This window comes from Hevea brasiliensis, chromosome 2 (assembly GCF_030052815.1).
Source record: "Hevea brasiliensis isolate MT/VB/25A 57/8 chromosome 2, ASM3005281v1, whole genome shotgun sequence".
Lineage (NCBI taxonomy): Eukaryota > Viridiplantae > Streptophyta > Magnoliopsida > Malpighiales > Euphorbiaceae > Hevea > Hevea brasiliensis.
In genome coordinates this window covers 3,501,201-3,526,789 of record NC_079494.1, presented here as the reverse complement: position 1 = coordinate 3,526,789, position 25,589 = coordinate 3,501,201, and the positions used below count along the sequence as shown (strand labels likewise).

Here is a 25,589-nt window from a genome sequence, read left to right as displayed (position 1 = left end):
GGCTGTCGTCAATTTTCGGCGTATAATGGTCAAAGTCTAAGAATTTCTCATTATTTTTATTGTCAAATTACAAAGTTCTGACGATAATAGTAGGAGAAACGGATTATGCTTTTTTTTGAAGAATTTTATATATTTCTGTTAAAAAATAAATAAATTTAATATATGAGTGTTATGCTCTTAGCTATTATAATTTATTAATAAATAACTATTTTCAGCCGCTTAATATATAATATTTTTTTATTAATAAGTGCAATAATATTGATTTATAAATTAGCACATATAAGAAGACTTTGCAAGATTGACCAAACTGATCATGAGCATTGCAAGCCTTCTAATCTCCTAGTGAAACCCATGTTAGTAGTCCTTTCTAAACATGGAAATGACCAGATTGATGTACTTGGTTGTGTTCTTAGACAAATAATCATCCACTAGCTCTCCATATCGCTTAAATAGCTCATCCATTATGTCTCCGCCAAAATGGAATTCCAGCATCGACTCCACCACGGCTCTAATTGTCTTAGCCACCTTCCTTCCACGAGATTGTAAGGCAGCTTGCTTATCATCCGAGCCTCCATCCCAGTCGATTTCGAAGGCTTCAAGTCTACCAATATTGAATGACCCTTCTTTTTCTACTTCCAACTTTAGTTCTTCGGCACAGGGTGCGTAATAAGGAGCATCGAAAGAATCAACTTTTTCCTCCTTAACAAGTCCCTGCATAAACAAATGGCTCTTGTCAACCCTGAAACTTAAAAATATCTTCGCATTAAGGAAATATAAATGAAAAAAAAAAAAAAAAGAATTACCTCTGAAACCATGCTCATCAATGCTCGTGCAAGCAGCTCCCACTGGTAGCAACTCTCATCAGTAGTGGGATCAGTGGATCTCCTGCCCATGAATGACAATACCATGCAGCCCCCAGGAACTAATTCCTCTGAACGTGATTTTAGAAACAGTGAAAAGTCCTTCTGAAATTGCTGAGAGTATGCTTCCAGGACGCTACTCGGGCTGGTCTTTGATATGTAGATCTTTCCTTTGTTCATGGGCATCCTATGGTTCCAATTGAGACTAGGTGGAGCCTGTAATTGACTAGTCTTTGTTAGACTTGCGCATGTATCAAATTAGCAGGTAGCATACCTATGTCTACCAGTATTAATTCCCATAGCATCATTTGATTCGAATGAGTTTTCTAAGACTTAGTTGTTTTTAGTTTCGTTATGTTAGAGCCTTTTAATTATATAAACATATGAAAAAAGAGTGTAATCTTAGACTATTATAAGGGTATAAATACATTGGAAAAGATTTGGATAAATTACAATTTAATCCATGAGATTTAACAAAATTTATAATTTAGTCCTTATATTTTTAAAATCTATAATTTAGTCCATGAGATTTGACATTGCAATTTAGTCTTTGTTGTTAGGATTCCGTTAAACTACCGTTAATTTTATTTAAAATGATCAAAATATCCTTATCTTTATTTTTAATCTAATTTAGTTTCTAAAATTTTATTTTCTTAACAATTTAGTTTATGAGGTTTTATTTTATTATCAATTTAGTCCCTGTATTTTAAAACGTGAGTCTCATTAAAATAAAAAAATTTAAATTTAATTATTAAAATATGAATTAATTGTATTATGATTCTTAAAAAATTTTATTAATTATAAAATCATCCATATATATATATATATAAAAGAAAAAAATAATATGAAAACAAATTTCTATTAATATAAAATTTTAAGGACTAAATTGTTTTTAAATTGAAAATAAAGTTAAATATTTTGATATTTTTATAAACTTTAATGAAAATTAATAATAATTATAATGGTAAAGACTTATTTATAAGTTTATTAAAATATCAATGACTAAATTATTTAGTTTTAAAATTATAAGAACTAATTTATAAATTTAGTTAAATCTTAAGGATTATATTGTTAATAAAATAAAATTTTAGAAATTAAATTATTTTTAGATTGAAAATATAATTAAAGATATTTTAATTATTTTTGACAAAATTAATAATAATTTAACTAAAATTTAAATACTAAAGAGTAAATTATAAATTTTATTAAATTTTAAGAATTAAATTATTTAATTTTAAAAATATAAAATTTAAATTATAAAAATTTTGAGAAATTTTAAGGTAATTTATCCAAAAGATTTCTCTATTTCGGGCCCAGCTGTTCTGTAGCTGATGGAGGACTGGGGGGACGCATTAGCAAGAAATGCCTCCAATCAATTTCTTTGCCACAAAACAACAAACTAGACTACCCGTCCCCAACACGTGGTCCCACAGACCAAAAACAAAACTGGTTCCAAGATAGGGTACCCTGTGATGTGATGCCAATGGAGTCTCAGGTCCCTGTCGTCCACACATTGCCATTTTCACAAACTGTTCTCAACTTTAAAAAGAAGGCTACACCTTCCCCCATAATTAACAAAGCTAGCTATCTACAAATCTCGTAATAATGATAAGCATATCTTTCCATTTACGCCATTCGAATCTCTCTTTTTTCTTCTTTATTACAAAAATTTTTAAAAAATATTCTCATTTCACGTTACCATTATTTTCATCTAACTATAATTTATAGAATAAATTTAATTTATTATAAATTTAAAATATAAAATATATGATGAAATTTATATGATAAATATATAAATTTTATTTTTTTATATTTTAAATTTATAATAAATTAAATATTTCTCTTTACGGTAAAATTAACTTAATTAAGATTAATATTAAGTTTCCTATTTAATTACCCTTCATATAGTCATATACATGACTCATATTCCACTCTTAAAACAAATTTAACCATAAGATCAAAAGGGTTTTGCTTTAATTTGTTTTCCAGAAACGTAATACATTTTCCCTTTCATCAACATACATTTTTATTTTTTTATTACTAATTCAAAGTTTCATTTTCAATGAATAGGATTTAAAAGAAGAAACCTTATCAATCACTTATTCCCAGATGATAGAATATAATAATAAACTATTAATAAATATATCGAATTATTCCTGAAAGTGGGAACTTTCTTCTGATTTATTTGAGCTAGTCACCTCAATAAGAAAGCTCGACTAATTATTGACCTAGGCTTATGATCAAGATCTGCCCATAGTTTACGCAAAATTTGTATAACCCACTAATTTATTAAAGATTGTATACTAACTACTAATGCACTTATTAGAGTAGTTTTCAAGTTTATTTCAATCGAAATTAAAGAAAAAAAATATTATGAATATACTTAATAATAATTAATAATTAAACGAAGGAATTTATGTAGGGATATGTTACCTGTGAGAGCCAGTGAAGACTGGAAGAAGAGTGCACAAAGTGGAGACTCCTGCTAGGAAACAATCTGCCATAGAAAGAACCAGGCATGGCGGATATAAAGCATGGCCCAAATCTTCCACCCTTCTCTTCCTTTATTTTGTGGTACAGCGTTGGCAGTAACCTAAAAATACTGTTGAAGTCATTCCAAGGAAGATCATTCAGAGAAACCCGAAATTCCGGTGATTGACAACCCAGATCTTGGCATTTGGTGTTGATGATATCAAGTATCTCCAATATCACTCGCAAGGCATTGGGTCCGGAGGAGCAACCCAGGTCTGCGATGCCGATACTTTCTGGGATATGGGTGCACAAGATTCCCAGGATTGCTTCCTCCATGACTGGTTTTCCAACAGATATTATCTTGCTCTACAAAATTGAATATGAGTAAAAAATCAAATTAAATAAACTGGGTTGGTTTCAGAATTCTGATGTTATTCATTGAAAAGGAAGAGAAGCAAAATAACGATGCGATGATATATAGATTGAGTGGTGGCTGGAGCTAAACCTGGACTGTTGAATTTTTAGCATAACTAGTTTCATCATCCCCTTTGTTCATGTGAAGGACTTGCGCTATTTCCATGGTATCTTTCCAGACTCCAACCAACACTTTCAGAGAATTTGCTTCCTCTCTTCACCTGCTTCACGGCCTTCACCTAACACTGAAGATTATGAGAAGATGGACGCACTATATATAGAAGCACGTACCATAAAACATAAGGTTAAAGGAAACTAACTGGCCAGTAGGTGATTTTGCAAACAACTTCAAGAATCCTTGATCAGGAAACCTTAACACCCACTTCATTTTGCTTTGCAAAATTCTACATTTGGAATGTTTTTATTAGCCAAAGATTTTTCCAAAAATTACAAGTTAGTCCTTCAGATTTACTAAAATTTACATAAATGTTAGTTTTTCTATTTTCAATTTGAAATGGTTATTCATCCTTCCATTAATTGTAAGTTAAATGACCAAAATAACCTCTACTTTATTTTTAATCTAGAACAATTATATCCCTCAAGTTTTAGTTCATCAATAAAATTGTCTTTTATTAGTGGTAAGGTCCATGACGGGAGAATTCAAGTTGGATCATCAGATAAGATATTATTAAAAGGAGTAGTCATAAATTAGGAATAAATTTATGAATTTTAAAGTAAATATAAAAAATATTCTGATTTAAAAAGAAAAAAGCAAAATTGTCCCTTTAGTCAATTTTGTTTGTGTAGATTTTTTTTTTCCTTATACTTTTTTTATTTATATGATGGTCCCTTTTTCCTTTATATTTTCTCTTTAAAACCTCAATTTATTGGTATAATCTAAACTTTTTATTGCTTGAGTAATAAGTAAAGTTATTATGATTAGCATTTAAAAAACATGTGATTGAGACATTTTCTCACAAATTATATAAATAAAAATTATTACATTGTGCAATTTATTAATTTTGTCAATATAGTATTTAATCATAATATTTTACTATAAGTAACAAAAAAATATAAATTATTTCATCTATTCTAATTTTAAATGTATATTGTCACACTCACACGTATTTAATACATTAATAAATTGCAAATTATTTTAAATTGAAAATTATAAATTTAATTTATAATTTATCCCATTTATTTTTTTATTTACACATTTTAGGCGCAAGCTATAATTATGTTGATATTTTTGGTCCCATATATTAATTGATCTGATGGTCCACAGACAGATAAAATGGCTTTTTGCAATGCATGGAATTATTAATGTATATTGGCACATGATCTGTTGCTGTTGCCCTCAATCTCTAACTTGGATTGGTTTTTTTGGGATAATCAAGTTAGGTGGGGTGTAATTAATCTATTTATAAATGGGAAATGATTGATTTTGATTTTGATTTTTCAACTGATTTGATTTTTCAATTGATTTGATTTTGGAGCAAAGGAAAACCAGCTGCATATACTGCACATCTATCAACATAATGTTGGTAAATTTTGTAGTTTACAATAAGGAAAAAGAATAAATTTTATCTGTAATTATTTTATTATTATATTTTAATAAAATTATTTATTTTTATTTTTATTATTAACATTCATTTAAATTAAAAGTTGACCTATCAAAATAATATTATTTGTCTACTTTTATTACTTTGTCACTTTTTCAAAATTATTTTATCCAAAATTATCTCTCATATGGATAAGATTAAGGTACATTAATTATTTTTTTAAATTTTATTTTTATTTTCAGTAAGCACAATAATTATTTTTACTATTTTTTATAACTCATCTTATCAACTCTCTCTCTTAATTATTATGTGAGATAAAAGATAATTTAATTAAAATATGAAGAATTTTATTATGATTTAAGTGATTTAATTATTTTCTTAATTATTATGTAAAAATTTTAAACAACATATAAAAGTTGACAGATATAGTAATAAATTAATTACTAATTAAATTAATAAAAATTTCATATTTGTATTTTACCTTTTACACAATAAAATATATATATATATAAAGCATGTCAATTTTTTTTTAATATTGCTACATATGAGGAGCAAAAATAGTAACAAATTAATTACTAATTAACTTAATAAGAATTTCCGTACTAATTACGTTTTACATAACAATTAATGAAAAATCTTCACCTACATTCTAGAAAATTACTTAAACATTTTCCAATTAATTTCTTTCCTTCTCTAATTAATAAATTAATTTTCACCCTTATTAATAAGAAATTTCTTACCTTATTTATAGCCTTATTAAGGAAAAAAATTATTTAATTGTTTAATTATTTATATTTTTAATTATTTTTTTTATCTGTATTAATAGAAAATTTAATTTCCTTTATACATAAGGATAATTATATATAATAATCAATCTAAACTTAATTTAAAATTTAACCATTCTTTCTCAAAAGAAAATTAAAAATTATTCATTATTTTATTATTTTTTCCACATTTCACATAATTATAATTATTGTTCATGTCATTTTCTTTTATTCTTCATATTTTTTTAACCGTAAAAATAAGAATTCTTTAGACATGACAATTGTAACCCTCTTAAAATCAATATATGAAGTTTAATGTTAACATTCTCAATTTAACCCAACTTTACAAGAAGTAACTTATGATCAAATTTAATATAATATTCAATAAGATGAACTATTAAAAAATCTGTCACCATCTCTCGTTACACTCTTAAAAAAAATTATTTTACTAAATTAACTATGAGATTATGACACTCAATGATGTTCTTTATAAATTTAGAAGTACATACTATTAAAGTTAATATAATTTTAATATAAATTAAATATTAATAATGATCAAGCACAAGGAGTTTGGTAATTTGTGTATTAATTTGTGGCCACTGATATTTCAATTTTTTTTCCACAGCTACATTTCCATTTCGTGCGTTTCGTTTGATAAGATAACTGACTTGACATCCTAACTTACCGTGTGTCGTCGTCGCGCCGACCTACACATGATAATGCGATATCTGGCATTGATGTTTTTCAAATTTGCTACGTTCTGTTTGAGGATTCAACGAGCAGTTGTCAGTCGCACTGATGCTGCCATTCGTTTTGTGTAAAACTGTTGCTCCACGTTTCATTGACTTCCTAACAAGGCTTGGCGAAACCAAACAACCAGAAAAGGAAAAAAAAAAAAAATCAATGGAGGGCATCAAATTTGATTAATCGTTATTATTATTAAGGAATTGCTTGTATTTTTACACGTGATTAATAATAATTTTAATATATAAAAATTTTTATTTATCAAGTTTTTTAATAAAAATATTAATTAAATATATAAAATAATTTAATATTGATTAAATTATATGATTATTTATATTATTTTAAAACTTTTTTTATGTCTTCTTAATATATTAAATAAATATAATATATTCAAATATTATCCTCACTTGATAATATTAATATTATTTTAAAAATTAATATTAATAATATGAAAAGCATAAAAATAGTGAAATAGGAAATTATATATATGCATTGTATAAAATTATAAATATATGAAATAAATATATATTATTATATTATAACATATCTAATAATAATCATAAAATATTTTGTAAGGGAATTTATTAAATTAATTAAATGTATAACTAATTAATAAAAAATTAAGAAAATTTAAAGAAATTAAATTTTTTTATATATATACTCGTACTAATTATTCATCAATCACATTTTAAATGAAATATTTTTACTAATTATATTAATTAATAAATTATAAAATTTTAATTTCAATTTTATCTACGTGGCAATACTAAATATATAAGTGTCACGTGGCGGCAGATCTAAAAGAAAAATTTATCTACTTTATATATATAGGTAAATTAAAAAATTTAAAATTTAAACCTTTATTTTTTAAAATAAAAATAAATAAACTTGCAAGTTGAGAATGTATTTAATATAAGCTCTATTTTATATAATTAATGTGGTTTTCTTATTGACTCTATTAGGGCTATGCTTTTTGGAGTTGGAGAGTTCATATCCCTCATGTCTCCCCACGTGGTACTCTTTTCTTGTCACAAGGAGTAGGGCTGAGCATGCATGAAAAACCAAACAGAAATCAAACAGAGAGGAATCTTGCGTATTATCTTCCTAGACTGGTGACTTGTTAATCTTTCTTTCCCTTCCTGTAAAAAAAAATATAAATTCAATTTATATGATAATAAATTTAATAATAATTAAATTAATATTTACATTAAAATAAATATAAAATTAATTAAAATATGTATAATTATTTAAATAAAAATATTTAATAATTATTAAATTCATTCCTACATGTAATCTAGCTTATCACACCTTGTTAACGAGCACAAGGAATCATACAAAATAAGTGGCAATTAGTCTTCTATTGTCATCACTCACTTTCCAATTTCGTATAGCCGTGGATGGAATCTCATTATGGTCTCGTGCTACATGCTCTAATCTATCACTCCTCGTTTAAATGATTTGATTATTTTTTTTTTTGCGTGTTTCTATTTTTAAATTATTCGATATGCTTTGTATTTTACACATTAACTTAGCTTGTATTTGAATTAGAATGTTTTTAAATGTTGCTTTTGAAAAATATTGTTTAGTCTCTCGATTGTTTAATCCGTTAATTATATAATTTTTCTCGTGTATGTGTGTGTTTTATCTATCTATCGACACAAAAAAATTAATAGAAAAATAGAGGATTAGAAAAATAGAATTCAAACCTTATTACTTGCTAAGTGAATAATATAACTTTATTCACTAGACTAAATTAGATTAAAAAAAATAATCATAAGCAGTGGCAAAGTCAAAAAAAGATTTTTAAGGGGCTAAATTATCCATAAAATTCATTTGAAAATTGGCTACCCACAATAATTGGGGTTGAATGCTTCAAATTAAAATAATTGCTATGATCCAATGTAGATATGCCAAAGGAAAAAAATTTAAGAGTGCAATTATAATAATAAATTATTGGATATATTGAGAAATAAATTACTTTAGTATTTCATATTACTTTTATCATTATAAAATAATATAATTTTCTTTTCAGGGGGCCAAGGATTAAAATACATTTTTCATATAGAAAAAATAAATATATAGGAATTTGAGAAGGTATGAGGGAGCCAAGGGTAATCCTTGTCTTCCCCTCCCTTCATCTCTGGTCATAGCAAAGATGATAATTTATTATTCAAATTATAAAGAATGAATAATTAATATATAAAAATGAATGAGACTAAATAAATATATTATTTAAATTATAAAAATAAAAATAAAAATAAAATAATATATATTTTCAAATAAAAAAATTAAATAATTAATTTTATTAAAATATATTAATTAAAAAGTAATTTTCTCCTGTAAATATCAAACCATTGTGGCAAACTAGATGATGGGAGTGTTTAATCACTTTTTTAGTGCAGCTAATAGTTGATAGACATCTAAATAGGTAAATTAAAGTATTCGATAACTTAAAAAAAATAAAACTAATAGTTGAAGGATATTTCATATAATACCATCAATTGCATTTTGTACCAACTCAATTTTCAAAGCTATTTTTCATCAGCTAATAACTGATTTTATTTTATTTTTTATTTATATTATATTATTTTTTTCATGTAAATCAAAGATCAATATTATTAATATTGTATCATGCATATTATAATTTTATTAAAATATTTTTCTATTAATAATATAATATATAAAATATTTTTTTATTATAAATTTTTTTTTTCTAAAAACTTAAAATTATAAGATTTTTTTATTAATAATAATTATTACTTTATTATTTATAATTATATTTTTTAAATTATTTAATTATTTTCTTATTTCAATAATAAAATAAATAATGCAATAGAGTAAAGCTAATGGGGTTGGTTCAGTTGATCAGATTTATTCAACGTTCTTATTAGATTAAAAATTCGAGTCTTATCAATTGTCCCTCTCACTAGACAATCTATAAATTCCCTTCCAAAATATTGGTAATATATCCTGATCCTTGACCAAAAAAGTCTCCCTAGCTAAACTTTTAATTAAAAAAAAAAAAGTGTAACGTAAGACCAAATCGAGCTTTCCATATCTTCATCCATATCATATACCATATTATATAACCCATATGATTTTTTTTTTTTGTAAATAATTCTATAGTCAAATTAGTTTACCCAAATTAATTAGCATCCCCAAATTGCATGGCCAATATTTTCCCCATATGTACAATGTTTTTCTTTTTCCACAACAAGAATTTTGAAAAATTCCCACACCATTTGGGAATTTTTTTTTTTTAATTTCGTATAATTTTGTACCCATAACCACATAATTGGCATCGAATAAAAATACTTTAAACCAAAGCAAACCATGTATCCAAATCTTTAGAGAAAAAAAAAGCAATTCTTCTTTAAAAATAAATAAAATAAAATCGTGCGTTAAAGGTAGGCAATTAATTATTCGTTTTTAGTGTTAATGAATTTTAATTCAATAATATTGAAGTAATTTTAAAATTTATAAAGTTTTAAATTTAAATTTTAATTAATTTAATTAAATGAGCAAAATAAAGAAATATCCACTTTCAGCACCTCCCTCTAAAGTTGTTGAATGAGAGTAAGACTACAATTGTGGGAACGGTTACAAATACATATCATGGGTTGAAAATATGTGAAATTATTTTAATATTTCAAAATTCAAATATGTTGAAAGAAACTAAAACTGCATGTTTCATGGGTTTAATTATATTTCAGAATTCAAATATGTTACATGTTAAAAAGATATAAAAATAAAGAGTTGCATACGAAGGGTTTTCTTTTTTTATGAGAGAGAATACTATTTTTTAATATTTTTAGTATATCTAATAATTAGCTATAAAAATGTGACAGACTATTTGTTTTATGGAAATAACTTGTGTAAATATTTTTTATGAAAATTATTTTTTTAAAAAATAATTTTGATACAACTCAACTCAACTCAACTCAACTCAACTAAATCTTTATCCCAAAAATTTGGGGTCGGCTATATGGATTCGCTTTCTCCACTCTAAACGATTTTGAGTTAAATCCTTATAAATGTGTAATGCTTCTAGGTCATGTTGTACTACTCTCCTCCAAGTCAATTTAGGTCTACCCCTTTTTTTCTTTCTATCCTCTAACCTAATGTGCTCTACTTGTCTAACTGGAGCCTCCGTATGTCTACGCTTCACATGACCAAACCACCTCAATCTCCCTTCTCTCAACTTATCTTCAATTGGCACCACTCCTACCTTTTCTCTAATACTCTCATTACGGACTTTATCTAGTCTAGTATGGCCACTCATCCACCTTAACATTCTCATCTCTGCAACTCTTATCTTAGACACATACGACTCTTTCAGTGCCCAACACTCACTACCATATAACATAGCAGGTCGTTTAGCTGTACGGTAAAATTTTCCTTTCAATTTATTGGGAATCTTACGATCACATAAAACTCCCGTAGCACGTCTCCACTTCAACCATCCGGCTTTAATCCTATGACTAACATCCTCCTCACATCCCCCATCTACTTGAAGGACTGAACCTAGATATTTAAAGTGATTACTTTGGGACAGTACCACTCCATTCAAACTAACTCCTTCCCTATCACCAGTTTGGCCTTCACTGAACTTGCAATGCATGTATTCTGTCTTCGTTCTACTTAACTTAAAACTCTTTGACTCTAGAGCACTTCTCTAAAACTCTAACTTTCTATTGACTCATTCTCGTATCTCATCTATTAGAACAATATCATCCGCAAATATCATGCACTAAGGAATACTCTCTTGTATATGTTTCGTCAATTCATCTAAAACTAATATAAAAAGGTAAGAGTTTATGGCTGATCCTTGGTGTAATCCAATTGAGATCGGAAAATCTTTTGTGTCCCCTCCCACCATACGCATAATAGTAGTTGCTCCTTTATACATAAACTTTTTTTAAAAGTAATTTTTAAACTTTTTTTATTATTTAGTTATAATATTAAATTAATTATATATATTTATATTATTATGTATAAATATTTTCATATTTTAATAAAATTATAAAAATCTGAAAATGGCTTTCTCTTCTTATTTTTTTGGGTAAATAATTAAATATCACATACTATTACTCAATTTTACGAGTATTTTCATAAAAATAACTAGACTTTAATTTTTTTTTTCTTAAAACTCATCTTATCCCTTCTTTCCCTTAATTACTATGTAAAATAAAAGATAATTTAATTAAATTATGAAGAATTTTATTATAATTTAAATGATTTAATAACTTTCTTAATTATCGTGCAAAAATTTTAAACAACATATAAAAGTAGACAAACATAATAATAAATTAATTTCTAATTATATATATATAAAGCATGTTAATTTTTTGTTTATATTGCTACATTTGAGGAAAAGTTCACTAGCCAAAATAGTAACAAATTAATCACTAGTTAACTTAATAAGAATTTCCGTACTTATTACCTTTTACATAACAATTAATGAAAAATCTTCACCTTGCATTATAGAAAATTACTTGAACATTTTCCAATTAATTTCTTTCCTTCTTTAATTAATAAATTAATTTTCACCCATATTAATAAGAAATTTCTTACCTTATTTATAGCCTAATTAAGGAAAAAATTTATTGAATTATTCATTTTTTTATTATTTTTTCTTGCCTGTATTAATAGAAAATTTAATTTCCTTCATACATAAGGATCATTATATATTATAATCAATCTGAAATTAATTTAAAATTTAACCATTCTTTCTCAAAAGAAAATTAAAAGTTAATCGTTATTTTATTATCCTTTTACATTTCACATAATTATTGTTCTTATCATTTTCTTTTATTCTTCATATTTTTTTTTAACCATAAAAATGAGGGTTTTCCAAATATTATGATCATAATCAATTTAAACTGAAGACACGACATATTTTTTGAACTGCAAAAGTGGGAGCTCTCCAGATATGATGTTCATATCTCATTTAGACTCGAGACTCGAGATTACTAGTTGACATTTTTAACTTAACTCAATTTCATAGGAAATTATCTATAATCTAATAAAAGATGACACTTAATGAGATGAACTATTAAATAATCTATCATCGTCTCACATTAAACATTTTAAAATATTTTTATTAAATTTACAATCAAACTATCACACCTGGTAGTATTTTTTATAAATTTAGAAGTACATGCTATTTTAGTTAATAAAATTTTAATATAAATAAAATATTATCATGTCCAAGGAGTTTGGTAATTTGTGTATTAATTTGTGGCCACTGATATTTCAATTTTTTTTCCACACCTACGTATCCATTTCGTGCTTCTCGTTTGATAAGATGACTGATTGTCATCCTAACTTACCGCAAGTTGTCGACACGCCGACCTACACATGATAATGCGATAACTAGCATTCTCATGTTTTTCAAATTTGCTACGTCCTGTTTTATAAAACTGTTGCTCCACGTCTCATTGATTTCTTTGTAAGGCTTCGTGAAAGCAAACCACCAGGAAAAAAAAAAAAGTCAATAGAGGGGATCAAATTTGATTAATCGTTATTATTACTAAGGAATTGCTCATATTTTTGCACGTAATTAATAATAATTTTAATGTATAAATAATTTTTATCTATCAAATTTTTTAATAAAAATTTTATAATAGAATAATATAATAAAAATATTGATTAAATATATGAAATTATTTATATCACTTTAAAATATTTTTTTATGTCTTCTTAATATATTAAATAAGTATAATATATTTAAATATTTTCTTCACTCGGTAATATTAAAAAATAATATTAATAATATGAAAAGTATAAAAATAGCAACAAAGGAAAAATAAAATTATTATAAAATTATAAGTATATGAAATAAATATATATTATTATATTATAGTATTAAGAGAGTAATCATTAAATATTTTGTAACATTTACATATTTGGGAATTTATTAACTTAATTAATTGAATAACTAATTAATAAAAAATTGAGAAAATTTAATGAAATTAAATTCTTTTTATCTATATAATCTTACTAATTATTCATCAATCACATTTTAAATGAAATATTTTTGCTAATTATATTAATTAATAAATCGTAAAATTTTAATTTCCATTTCAGTTAATTGTCTCATTTTAAATAAATTATCAATCCTTCCTAAATTTGTTTTATAAAATATAATTCAAGTGACATTAGTCTTTACCTATTCATCATTCTTATAAAACTAAAGTATAACATTCAATGAAGCATGCTAAGGAATTGTGAAAATAAAAAAAAAAATTATGATAAAAATATATGAATACTATGAGGTATATAAGCAATTAATTTAAAAATAATATTTAATTATATATTTGTTAAAGTAAGAAAATAATGTAATAAAATTAATTATTGAGACCTTGAGTTTTAGTAATCAATTATTAGATAAAATGAACATTTAAATTATAAAATTAAGGTAATAAAGATAATAATAAAGATACTTAAAAAATAAATACTTAAAATAAAAAACAAAAATTATTATAAAGAAGTTAATTAATCTATATCTAATAAGCACTACGTGGCAGTACTAAAGATATAAGTTTCACGTGGCAGATCTAAAAAAAAATTATCTACTTTATATATATATGTAAATTAAGAAATTTAAAATTTAAACCTTTATTTTTTTTTAATAAAAATAAATAAACTTGCAAGTTGAGCATGTATTTAATATAAGTTATATTTTATATAATTAATGTGGTTTTATGATTGACTCTATTAGGGCTATGCTTTTTGGAGTTGGAGAGTTCATATCCCTCATGTTTATAGAGAGGTCAATAGCTGTGCTAACTGGATTACCCAATTTGCTTATGATCTTCCGCTTGGAATGACTTGTCTCCCTAGCCCCCCTCCCCACGTGGTAATCTTTTCTTGTCACAAGAAGTAGGGCTGAGTATGCATGAAAAACCAAACAGAAATCAAACAACCCTAATTCAGTTCAATTCCATTTGAATTAATGAATTTCAGCTATAATGTAGAAACAACAATAACATACAATATACATAATCAAGTCTCTCAATATACGGTACACACAATTTGTAGAAACAATAATAATATGGTGTAAAAGAAAGAAAATAAAAAAGCCATCTTTTATCAAAGGATATGCTAACCAATTCCTTGGGATTTCCTTTTCGTTGCACATAATATTGCCCACTTTTCTTTAATAAATTTCAACTAAAATCTCTACATCAATTTTAACTAAATTCCCTAAACGTATAAGCAGAGAAAAACTCTAATTAACTAACTCAACCAAAGAATGAAGAGATGAGCAAGAGAACGACTAGGAGAAACTTCACATTTCAATCTTCACAACACGCCAGTAAGAAGGGCGATGAGGACTCAAGGAGGGGTATGCGTTGATGGGCGACGTGAGAGAGCGAGAGAGTAGAGTGAATGTTCGACTGTTGACTAGTAGGGACTAAGGCCTAGGGAGGAAGGAAAGCGAGAGAGAAAAGGACTAAGAGTGAGAGATGGCAGAGAGTTGCCTTGTGCCACGCGGGTGAAGAGGGTATGAAATCTGAAAAAGGGTGTAGAAGAGTTGATAATTTATATTTAACCTTAAATCTCTAAAACGCGGTGTATAAATTATATTTCAATTCAATTCAACTATTTTTTCCCTAAAACTAAATCAAACTAAAATAATTGAAATTATCAAAATTGAACTAAACCGTATAATTGTTAAAATTAAGCCGAATTATCCAATTATGACAAATCAGTTTGATTTAGATAATTCAAACCAAATAATGCTCACTTTTAACAGGGAGAAATCTCACATATTATCTTTCTTGACTAGTGACTTGCTAATTTTTCTTTCCCTTCTTGTAAAAAAAAATATAAATTCGATTTATATGATAATAAATTTAATAATAATTAAATTAATATTTACATTAAAATAAATATAAAATTAATTAAAGTATGTATAATTATTTAAATAAAAATATTTAATTATTATTAAATTCATTCTCATATGTAATCTAGCTTATCACACCTTGTTAACGAGCACAAGGAATCATACAAAATAAGTGGCAATTAGTCTTCTATTGTCATCACTCACTTTCCAATTTCGTATAGCCGTGGATGGAATCTCATTATGGTCTCGTGCTCCATGCTCTAATCTATCAATCCTCGTTTAAATGATTTGATTTATTATTTTTTTTTTTTGCGTGTTTGTGTTTTTAAATTATTCTATATGCTTTGTATTTTACACATTAACTTAGCTTGTATTTGAATTAGAATGTTTTTAAATGTTGCTTTTGAAAAATATTGTTTAGTCTCTCGATTGTTTAATCCGTTAATTATATAATTTTTCTCGTGTATGTGTGTGTTTTATCTATCTATCGACACAAAAAAATTAATAGAAAAATAGAGGATTAAAAAAATAGAATTTAAACTTTATTACTTACTAAGTGAGTAATATATCTTTATCCACTGGACTAAATTAAATTAAAAAAAAATAATCATAAGCAGCGGTAGAGTCAAAAAATGTTTTTTAAGGGGCCAAATTATCCATAAAACTCATTTGAAAATTGGTTACCCACAATAATTGGGGTTGAATGCTTTAAATTAACATAATTGCTATGATCGAATGTAGTTATGCCAAAGGAAAAAAAAATTTAAGAGTGCAATTATAATAATAAATTCTTGAATATATTGAGAAATAAATTACTTTAATATTTCATATTGCTTTTATCATTATAAAATAATACAAATTTCTTTTCAGGGGGCCAAGGATTAAAATACATTTTTCTTATAGAAAATATAAATATATAGGAATTTAAGAAGGTATGAGGTAGCCAAGGGTACCCCTTGTCTCCCCCTCCCTTCATCTCTGACCATAGGAAAGATGATAATTGTATTATTCAAATTATAAATATATAGGAATTTGAGAAGGTATGAGGTAGCCAAGGGTACCCCTTGTCTCCCCCTCCCTTCATCTCTGACCATAGGAAAGATGATAATTGTATTATTCAAATTATAAAGAATGAATAATTAATATATAAAAATTATTGGTACTAAATAAATATATTATTTAAATTATAAAAATAAAAATAATATATATTTTCAAATAAAAAAATAAATAATTAATTTTATTAAAATATATTAATTAAAAAGTAATTTTCTCCTATAAATATCAAACCATTGTGGCAAACTAGATGATGAGAGTATTTGATCACCTTTTTTGTGCAGCTGATAGTTAATAGACATCAAAATAGGTGAATTAAAGTATTTGATAACTTAAAAAAAAATAAAACTAATAGTTAAAGGGTAATTCATATAATACCATCAATTGCATTTTGTACCAGCTCCGTTTTCAGAGCTATTTCTCATTAGTTGATAACTGATTTTATTTTATTTTTTATTTAGATTATAGTATCTTTTTTTCATGTAACTCAAAGATCAATATTATTAATATTGTATCATGCATATTATAATTTTATTAAAATATTTTTCTATTAATAATATAATATATAAAATATTTGTTTATTATAAAAAATAAAATTTTTCTAAAATCTTAAAATTATAAGATTTTTTTTATCAAGAATAATAATTACTTTATTATTTTATAATTATATTTTTAAAATTATTTAATTATTTTCTTATTTTAATAATAAAATAAATAATATAATAGAGTAATGTTAACAAGGTTGGTTCGGTTGATCAAATTTATTCAGCGTTCATATTAAATTGAAAATTCAAGTCTTATCAACCGTCATTCTCATTAAATAATCTGTAAATTCCCTTCCAAAATATTGGTGAGATATCTTGATCTTTGACCCAAAAAGTCTCCCCTAGCTAAACTTTTAATTGAAAAAAAAAAGTGTGAAGTAAGACCAAATCGAGCTTTCCATATCTTCATCCACATCATATACCATATTATACAGCCCATATGATTTTTTTTTTTAATAAATCTTTAGTCAAATTAGTTGACCTAAATTAATTAGCATCCCCAAATTGCATGGCCAATATTTTCCCCATATGTATAATGTTTTTCTTTTTCCACAACAAGAATTTTGAAAAATTCCCACACCATTTGGGAATTTTTTTTTTTTTAATTTCGCATAATTTTGTACCCATAACTACATAATTGGCATCGAATAAAAATACTTTAAACTAAAGCAAACCATGTATCCAAATCTTTAGAGAAAAAAAAAAGCAATTCTTCTTTAAAAATAAATAAAATAAAATCATGCGCAAAAGTCATGCAATTAAATATTCGTTTTTAGTATTAATGAATTTTAATTCAATAATATTGAAGTAATTTTTAAATTTATAAAGTTTTAAATTTAAATTTTAATTAATTTAATTAAATGAACAAAATAAAGAAATATCCACTTTCAGCGCTTCCCTCTAAAGTTGTTGAATGAGAGTAAGACTACAATTGTGGGAATGGTTACAAATACACACCATGGGTTGAAAATATGTGAAATTATTTTAATATTTCAAAATTCAAATACCTTGAAAGAAACTAAAACTACATGTTTCATGGGTTTAATTATATTTGAGAACTCAAATATGTTACATGTTGAAAAGATATAAAAATTGAGAAATTATTAGATACATCTAGTGGATATGAAATATTTTCTTTGTTACGAGAGAGAATATTATTTTTTAATATTTATAGTATATCTAATAGTTAGCTATAAAAACGTGGCATACTATTTGTTTTATGGAAATAACTTGTGTAAATATTTTTTATGAAAATTATTTTTAAAAAAAAATAATTTTTATAAAAATTTTTAAAAATAATTTTTAAACTTTTTTATTATTTAATTATATATTTTTATATTTTTATATATAAATATTTTCATATTTTAATAAAATTATAAAAATCTGAAAATGGAACATATAAAAGTAGACAGACATAATAATAAATTGATTTCTAATTATATATATATATATATATATATATATATATATATATATATATATATATAAAATAAAGCATGTTAATTTTTTTTTTTTATATTGCTACATTTGAGGAAAAGTTCACTAGCCAAAATACTAACAAATTAATCACTAATTAACTTAATAAGAATTTCCGTACTTATTACCTTTTACATAACAATTAATGAAAGATCTTCACCTGCATTATAGAAAATTACTTGAACATTTTCCAATTAATTTCTTTCCTTCTTTAATTAATAAATTAATTTTCACCCATATTAATAAGTTCAATCAATTTCATAGGAAAGTATCTATAATATAATAAAAGATAGCACCCAATAAGACGAATTATTAGACAATCTATCATCGCCTCTCATTAAACGTTTTAAAAAATATTCTCATCAAATTTACTATCAGACTATCACACTCAGTAATATTCTTTATAAATTTAGAAGTACATACTATTTTAGTTAATATAATTTTAATATAAATAAAATATTATCATGTCCAAGGAGTTTGGTAATTTGTGTATTAATTTGTGGCCACTGATATTTCAATTTTTTTCCACACCTACGTATCCATTTCGTGCTTCTCGTTTGATAAGATGACTGATTGTCATCCTCACTTACCGCACGTTGTCGACGCGCCGACCTACACATGATAATGCGATAACTAGCATTCTCATGTTTTTCAAATTTGCTACGTCCTGTTTTATAAAACTGTTGCTCCAAGTCTCATTGATTTCTTTGTAAGGCTTCGTAAAAGCAAACCACCAGGGAAAAAAAAAAAAATCAATAGAGGGGATCAAATTTGATTAATCGTTATTATTACTAAGGAATTGCTCATATTTTTGCACGTAATTAATAATAATTTTAATGTATAAATAATTTTTATTTATCAAAATTTTTAATAAAAATTTTATAATAGAATAATATAATAAAAATATTGATTAAATATATGAAATTATTTATATCATTTTAAAACATTTTTTTATGTCTTCTTAATATATTAAATAAGTATAGGTAATATTAAAAAATAATATTAATAATATGAAAAGTATAAAAATAGCAACAAAGGAAAAAGAAAATTATATGTATGCACGGTATAAAATTATAAATATATAAAATAAATATATATTATTATATTATAATATTAAGAGAGTAATCATTAAATATTTTGTAACATATACGTATTTGGGAATTTATTAACTTAATTAATTGAATAACTAATTAATAAAAAATTGAGAAAATTTAATGAAATTAAATTCTTTTTATCTATATACTCTTACTAATTATTCATCAATCACATTTTAAATGAAATATTTTTACTAATTATATTAATTAATAAATCGTAAAATTTTAATTTCAATTTCAGTTAATAGTCTCGTTTTAAATAAATTATCAATCCTTCCTAAATTTGTTTTATAAAATATAATTCAAGTGACATTAGTCTTTACCTATTCATCATTCTTATAAAACTAAAGTATAACATTCAATGAAGCATGCTAAGGAATTGTGAAAATTAAAAAAAAAAATCATGATAAAAATTTATGAACACTACTAGGTATATAAGCAATTAATTTAAGAATAATATTTAATTATATCTTTGATAAAGTAAGAAAATAATGTAATAAAATTAATTATGGAGACCATGAGTTTTAGTAATCAATTATTAGATAAAATAAACACTTAAATTATATAATTAAGGTAATAGTGACAATAATAAAAATGCTTAAAAATAAATACTAAAAATAAAAAACAACAATTATTATAAAGAAGTTAATTAATCTATATTTGGTAAGCGCTACGTCACAGCGCTAAAGATATAAGTTGAGAATGTATTTAATATAAGTTCTATTTTATATAATTAATGTGGTTTTCTGATCGACTCTATTAGGGCTATGCTTTTTGGAGTTGGAGAGTTCATATCCCTCTATAAACATGAGGTACTCTTTTCTTGTCACAAGGAATAGGGCTGAGCATGCATGAAAAACCAAACAGAAATCAAACAACCATAATCCAGTTCAGTTCAATTCGATTGAATCAATCGATTTTAGCTATGATGCAGAAACAACAATAATATACAATATACATAATCAAGTCTCTTAATGTACAGTATGCACAATTTGTAGAAACAACAAAATACGTTGTAAAAGCAAGAAAAAAAAAGCCATCTATTGACAAAAAAAAAGAAAAAGAAAAATAGAGAATTAGAAGAATGGAATTCAAATCTTATTACTTTATAAGTGAGTAGTATGTCTTTACCCATTGGACCAAATTAGATGAAAAAAAAAAATTAATCATAAGCAGTGGCAAGTCAAAAAATTTTTTTTAAGGGGCCAAGTTATCCGTAAAATTCATTTGAAAATTGGCTACCTACAATAATTGGGGTTGAATGCTTTAAATTAAAAAAAAAAATTGCTATAATCGAATGTAGTTGTAACATCTCGAATTTTCAAATAATTATTATATATATTATTCTAATCCTAGTATTGTGGACTTCGCGTATGTACTTTCATTTCGTAGAAATTTGATCGTCGTCCGGATTTGTAGTTTCGGGTCGAGCAGATAAGCTGCTGGAACCATTTCAGAACTAGGTCAAGATTATAGGCTACCCCATCGTTTTCAAACGTTCTGGACGCGTTCTAGTTGTCAGATTTGGCATAGGTAAACTCGAACTCTATATTACTCAATTTTTACCTTGTACTGGGTTAGAATAAAATTTATAAAATATTCATGGATGATAAGAAAATTACGATTTCTATTGCAATAGCCTTATAATATTGTTAAGGACTGCAGGGCAGGTTTAAAGAATTTTTAAAGTTAGTTTGGATAGTTTTTGAAAAATATTAGTTTTGAAGTCTTATAATTGAGTTGTCTGATGTTGTGATTATTGGTTGGTTTGGAGGGGCCAGATATAATGATGATGAGATATGGGTTGAGTTTAGAAGTGTTATTTGAATCATTTTGCAGGTTGAGTAGGTCATAGGTATAGGGGAGACTCTGCCGGATTTTCAGCACAACTTAGGGTGTCTTTGGTCTTTTCTAAACTTGTATTGAGTCAAATTTATTAAATAATTGTAATGAAATTGTCAGGTGAGCTGGGACAGCCTTCCTCCTCCGCCCAGCCGCCGCAGTGACCTCGATTCAAATTTGTGAGTAAAATATTAATTTTAATTGTAATTTCGATATTATTATATGTTCAAGCATGTCCATGCATGACTTATAAATATATATATCTATGTAGTTAAATAGTAGGCACGTTTTATATTGTATTCATAATTGTTGAAGTGCCATGGATATTGTTTGTGGTAATTTGGAGCAGTGTGTGTGCGTGGCGTGCGTGTGGTATGGTATTAGATATGGACAGGACAGGTAGACACGGCTTAAGAGACACTCGCTGAGACCCAATCCTTTGGGGCAGACACGGCTTGAGAGACACTAACTGGGACCCCGCATTTGGTTTATTAAGCGAAAGTCCGGCTTGAGAGACACTCGCTGGCAAAGTTGGATTAAGAGGCCTGTATAGGGGATTAGCTCCCATATATGTATTGCTTGACAGTATTGGGTGTGTGAGTGCTCCAAATTGCCTTTTTGTTGTTATGATATGAAAATTATGACGATGTTGCATTTCACTCTACTGGGTGCATTAGCTTTAAATAGTTATAGAGATTATGATTAAAATTTATATTTTACTCTATGAATTGAACGCTCACTCCTGTTCATCTATTTTTTCAGGCTACAAGAGGATTATTTATTGTGGCTAACCTGCTCTTCTTCTTCGCAGGTTCATTAATAATATTTAATGTATTTTGTACAATTGAGTTAAATTTTAGACTCCGCATGTGTTAGAAGTATTTTTTTTTATTTTGGGCCTGTATTATAAAAGTTATGTTGGACCTGTAAAATTATTAACTGTATACATGATGGGATTGGAAGAAGGAGCTGAGCTCCTATTTGAGTTATGAAATTTTGATTATATGGAGGGTGAGCTGAGCTCCCCAAATTATTATATATTGTGTTTACAGGTTGGGCGAGTAAAAAACTCCCTGTTGAATGGTCAATTTTATGGTCGGACTCTGTTCGATTGAATTCTTAAAATTAGGTCCAAATGGGCCTCAGAGTTGGGTTGAGGAATAGTTAGGCTTACTACGGACCTCAAAGGCTTTAGGCTGGCCCAGGTCCTAGTGCCGGTCTGGCCCATAAGTTAGGTCGTGACAGTAGTTATGCCGAATAAAAAAAAATTTAAGAGTGCAATTGTAATAATAAATTATTGGATATATTGAGAAATAAATTACTTTAATATTTCATATTACTTTTATCATTATAAAATAATATAAATTTCTTTTCAGGGGGCCGAGGATTAAAATATATTTTTCTTATAGAAAATATAAATATATGGAAATTGAGAAGGTACGAGGGAGCCAAGGGTAACCCTTGTCTACCCCCTCCCTTCATCTCTGATCATAGGAAAGATGATAATTGTATTATTCAAATTATAATAAATAAATAATTAATATATAAAAATAATTGGGACCAAATAAATATATTATTTAAATTATAAATAAAAATGAAAATAAAATAATATATATTTTCAAATAAAAAATTTAAATAATTAATTTTATTAAAATATATTAATTAAAAAGTAATTTTCTCTGATAAATATCAAACTATTGTGGCAAACTAGATGATGGCAGTGTTTGGTCACTTTTTTAGTGTAGTTGATAGTTGATAGATACCAAAATAGGTAAACTAAAGTATTTTGTAATTTAAAAAAAAATAAAACTGATAGTTAAAGGGTAATTCATATAACATCATCAATTGCAATTTGTACCAGCTCCATCTTCAGAGCTCTTTCTTATCGGTTGATAACTGATTTTATTTTATTTTTTGTTTATATTATATTATATTTTTCATGTAACTCAAAGATAAATATTATTATTATTGTATCGTGCATATTATAATTTTATTAAAACATTTTCTATTAATAATATAATATATAAAATATTCGTTTATTATAAGAAATAATTTTTTTTAAAACTTAAAATTGTAAATTTTTTTTATCAACAATAATAATTACTTTATTATTTTATAATTACATTTTTAAAATTATTTAATTGTTTTCTTATTTCAATAATAAAATAAATAATATAATGTAATAAATCAATAGTTATATTTTTATTTTAATAATATAATAAATGATATAATAAATTAAATAATAATATGTATTTATTTTAATAATAAAATAAATAATATAATATAATGAATTTATAATTTTATATTTATTTCAATAATAAAATAAATTATATAATATATAACCTTATTAGTCATTTTGCATATCAACAGCAATAGCTAAACATAATTTTACTAAGCATTTAACATAAATCCATTATCATCAACTAGCAGCTATCAGTTATCAATTAATAGTAATAGTTATTAGTTAACAGCTATCGGTTACATTTAATGTCCAAATCAAACAAACCTTAAATCATTTTTTGCAGAATAAGAGACAAATGGGATTTAAAGCATGCGAGCATAAAGTATAATAAAACAAGTAATAATTTAGTAATTAATTCATTTAACATCACGTTTATTTAATTTATCCTTTTTTAGAAGATATTTAATTTATTTTTAGTTAAAACGTTAGATGTGATCCTATAAAGAGTGTATAATAAGGCTAACGGGGTTGATTCAGTTGGTCATATTTATTCAGTGTTCATTTTAGGCTAAAAATTTGAATCTTATCAACCATCTCTCTTACTAAACAAACTGTAATTTCTATTATAATCCTTATAAAATATAGGTAATATATCCAGATCCTTGACCAAAAAAATCTCCCTAGCTAAACTTTTAATTAAAAAAAAAAAGTGTAAAGTAAGACCAAATCGAGCTTTCCATATCTTCATCTATATCATATACCATATTATATAGCCCATATGATTTTTTTTTAAATAATTCTATAGTCAAATTAGTTGACCTAAATTAATTAGCATCCCCAAATTGCATGGCCAATATTTTCCCCATATGTACAATGTTTTTCTTTTTCCACAACAAGAATTTTGAAAAATTCCCACACCATTTGGGATTTTTTTTTTTTAATTTCGTATAATTTTGTACCCATAACTACATAATTGGCATCGAATAAACATACTTTAAACTAAAGCAAACCATGTATCCAAATCTTTAGAGAAAAAAAAAAAGCAATTCTTCTTTGAAAATAAATAAAATAAAATCACGCGTAAAAGTCACGCAATTAAATATTCGTTTTTAGTATTAATGAATTTTAATTCAATAATATTGAAGTAATTTTAAAATTTATAAAGTTTTAAATTTTAATTAATTTAATTAAATGAACAAAATAAAGAAATATCCACTTTCAGCACTTCCCTCGAAAGTTGTTGAATGAGAGTAAGACTACAATTGTGGGAATGGTTACAAATACATACCATGGGTTGAAAATATGTGAAATTATTTTAATATTTCGAAATTCAAATATGTTGAAAGAAACTAAAACTGCATGTTTCATGGGTTTAATCATATTTCAGAATTCAAATACGTTACATGTTGAAAAGATATAAAAATAAAGAGGTGCATATGAAGGGTTTTCTTTTTTTTATGAGAGGGAATACTAATTTTTAATATTTATAATATATCTAATAATTGGCTATAAAAATGTGGCAGACTATTTGTTTTATGAAAATAACTTGTGTAAATATTTTTTTATGAAAATTATTTTTTTAAAATAATTTTTATAAAAATTTTTAAAAATAGTTTTTATAAATTTTTTTATTATTTAGTTATAATATTAAATTAATTATATATATTTATATTGTTATGTATAAATATTTTCATATTTTAATAAAATTATAAAAATCTGAAAATGGCTTT

At 25.2% G+C, this 25,589-nt stretch overlaps 1 protein-coding gene across 3 annotated transcripts; it reads right to left on the bottom strand.

The window, feature by feature from the left end:
• Positions 1 to 208: 208 nt before the first annotated feature.
• LOC110652372 (probable jasmonic acid carboxyl methyltransferase 2) lies at positions 209 to 4,216 on the bottom strand. 3 transcript variants are annotated; one of them, XM_021807946.2, is made up of 5 exons: positions 4,067 to 4,216; positions 3,838 to 3,991; positions 3,294 to 3,698; positions 804 to 1,076; positions 209 to 711 (listed from the first exon to the last, which is right to left on the bottom strand). In XM_021807946.2, the coding sequence occupies exons 2-5, from the start codon at positions 3,910 to 3,912 to the stop codon at positions 355 to 357; spliced, it is 1,110 nt and encodes a 369-aa protein (XP_021663638.2). In that variant the 5' UTR covers positions 3,913 to 3,991; positions 4,067 to 4,216; the 3' UTR covers positions 209 to 354. The 3 variants fall into 3 exon arrangements, with proteins under 3 accessions (XP_021663638.2, XP_021663639.2, XP_021663640.2); XM_021807947.2 differs by having other exon boundaries at positions 3,838 to 3,979; positions 4,067 to 4,200; XM_021807948.2 differs by having other exon boundaries at positions 3,838 to 3,985; positions 4,067 to 4,190.
• Positions 4,217 to 25,589: the final 21,373 nt, after the last annotated feature.